The sequence below is a fragment of the Sitodiplosis mosellana genome, unplaced genomic scaffold (genome assembly GCF_009176505.1).
Source record: "Sitodiplosis mosellana isolate CC-2019 unplaced genomic scaffold, AAFC_SMos_1.0 Smas_scaffold_6298, whole genome shotgun sequence".
NCBI classification, from domain to species: domain Eukaryota; kingdom Metazoa; phylum Arthropoda; class Insecta; order Diptera; family Cecidomyiidae; genus Sitodiplosis; species Sitodiplosis mosellana.
The window spans coordinates 1-1,916 of record NW_022601539.1 but is presented as its reverse complement, the minus strand read 5'-3'; the positions used below and the strand labels follow the sequence as shown (position 1 = coordinate 1,916).

At 40.0% G+C, this 1,916-nt stretch overlaps 1 protein-coding gene across 1 annotated transcript; it reads right to left on the bottom strand.

The window, feature by feature from the left end:
* Positions 1 to 6: 6 nt before the first annotated feature.
* Positions 7 to 1,819, bottom strand: LOC129579630 (protein Peter pan-like). Its single transcript, XM_055469799.1, has 4 exons — positions 1,300 to 1,819; positions 908 to 1,185; positions 400 to 839; positions 7 to 328 (listed from the first exon to the last, which is right to left on the bottom strand). Exons 1-4 carry the CDS (start codon positions 1,693 to 1,695, stop codon positions 12 to 14), a joined length of 1,431 nt encoding a protein of 476 aa, XP_055325774.1. The 5' UTR covers positions 1,696 to 1,819; the 3' UTR covers positions 7 to 11.
* Positions 1,820 to 1,916: the final 97 nt, after the last annotated feature.

The following is a 1,916-nucleotide window of genomic DNA, read 5'->3' as shown; positions in this document are numbered from 1 at the left end:
TGTAATGACACTCATTTATTTCTATTGCGATTCGTTTTTTTCTTTCCTTTTGCCTTCTTTGGCTTCGGTTTTTTCTTTGTGTTGGATTTATCTGCTGCTGGTTGATTGTTTTTTCCACCGAATTTCTTTTCGCCGCCTTTTCCTTTGAAATCCTGCTTCTGTTTCTTATCGTCGGTTTTATTGAATTTCTTCGGCCCTTTGTGAGACGATTTACTATCGTCCGCATCGACTTTACGTCGTTTTGCATCTTTGTCCTTGCCGTATTTCATCTGTTTGGGCACAAATGCACGCTTTCGACCACCAGTAGTGTTCGGGGCATGGAATAGCTCTGTAACAAATAGAAACGCATTTGCATTAATTATGCTATTGTTTTAGTGGGATGTTTTCTCTTTTTCTTACCCTCATCTGGTTCCTCGCCAACCGCTTCGCGATAGTAATCCGCATCATTGTCTACATGCTCTTCTTCATTGACTTGTTCTGATTTCACAGCGCCAGAAATCGAACGTTTTTTGTGTTCGCCCTTTTGTTGCTCTTTTTTCGCGACATTTTCATTTTGGATCTTCTTGCGGCGCTCCTTCAATCGCTTCTTCTCTTCGCGTACCTTTTTCAATTCGGCTATCTCCTCTTCCGTCTTGACAATAGAATTGTGGTACAAAACCTCTCCCGTGAATAGATCATTTTGGATTTTAATCAATTCGATCGTCAAACGCGGTCCAATCTCATGCAAACGAATGGCGGATTTGTTGTTTTCCAAGTTTCCACGTGAGCTAAGCGTTTGTGGTAACACAACCTCATTGTTTTCATCATCTTCATATTCCGACTCAGATGCATTGCCGCTTCTAAAAGTTGAGAAAGTGTATTGAACACCATCATGCTCAGTTTAAAAATTGAAAATCATCAAACTCACTGCTCAATAAAATCAGCAATATCTTCACATTTCGACAAATTCGGCACTTTTCCCATAATAACCTTTTTAACGCTGCGATTCAGTCCGACCGGCACAACACTGACCGAATAGTGTCGCATATCGACCAGATTTGTCACTGAATTGTACGAAAATAGAACGCATCGTTTGATCGTCGATAAATTCACCGTTGGCAAGTTGATGGTGGGAAACAGGTTTTGAAATGTGTTTGCCATCAATTTCAAGTGATTTCCTTCGCCCGTGAAGTTATTCAAAATGACCTGGAATACAGTTTCAATGCGATTAGCACAAGTGTTCAAAGTAACATTGCAATCAAATTCAAAACTCAACCACAGAAACATATTGTTCCAAATGTTCCGATGACTGGTGCTTACCAAAGGTGCATGTTTGAATGCGATATCGTTGAAATATTGCTTCTTCATCGATGCCAAAACATCTCTGGCCAATGTGAATTGATGTATCTTGTAGCTCAGTGTTGGACCTTTGAACGACAGCTGATTGGCCGATTTGTTGAAAACAATCATGTGCGAAACGTGGAAAACGCCGGACAAACTGACGAAATCCTTGATTTTGTTGTTACGACGTTCACGCAACGATGAGGCGGTGAATGGTTCCATCATACGACGAAAGTCCATGGTCAAATAGGTGATATTTGGAAATGGTAGGCCACGATGGATCACAAACAAATGTGGGGCATTCAGTGTTTCTGGTGATTCTGATTCATCGAATACATGATTTTTCTTCAATGCCTTGCCTCTACGTTTACCCATTTTCGAAAACACCAACTATTCAAGCCCTAAATCGAATAAAAATCCTTCTTTCGGGCGAAAAAACTAATTTTAATCTGTTTTATTTATAGAACTAAAACGTTTTGAATGTAACGACTTAACCTCAAATGTCAAACGTATGTTTCATATGGTAAATAAAGTGCTGTCAGTGTGAGCGAGGTGTCAAACATTTCGTTTGACAACCGTCGAATGAAACGTGTGAG

Excerpts from the sequence above, each read along its gene's own strand:
- LOC129579630 (XM_055469799.1), bottom strand. The coding sequence starts at position 1,695 with ATGGGTAAACGTAGAGGCAAGGCATTGAAGAAAAATCATGTATTCGAT. Across the intron at positions 1,186-1,299 it reads CATTCAAACATGCACCTTTG|GTCATTTTGAATAACTTCAC; the intron begins GTAAGCACCAGT and ends ACTGTATTCCAG. Across the intron at positions 840-907 it reads ATTGCTGATTTTATTGAGCA|AAGCGGCAATGCATCTGAGT; the intron begins GTGAGTTTGATG and ends CTCAACTTTTAG.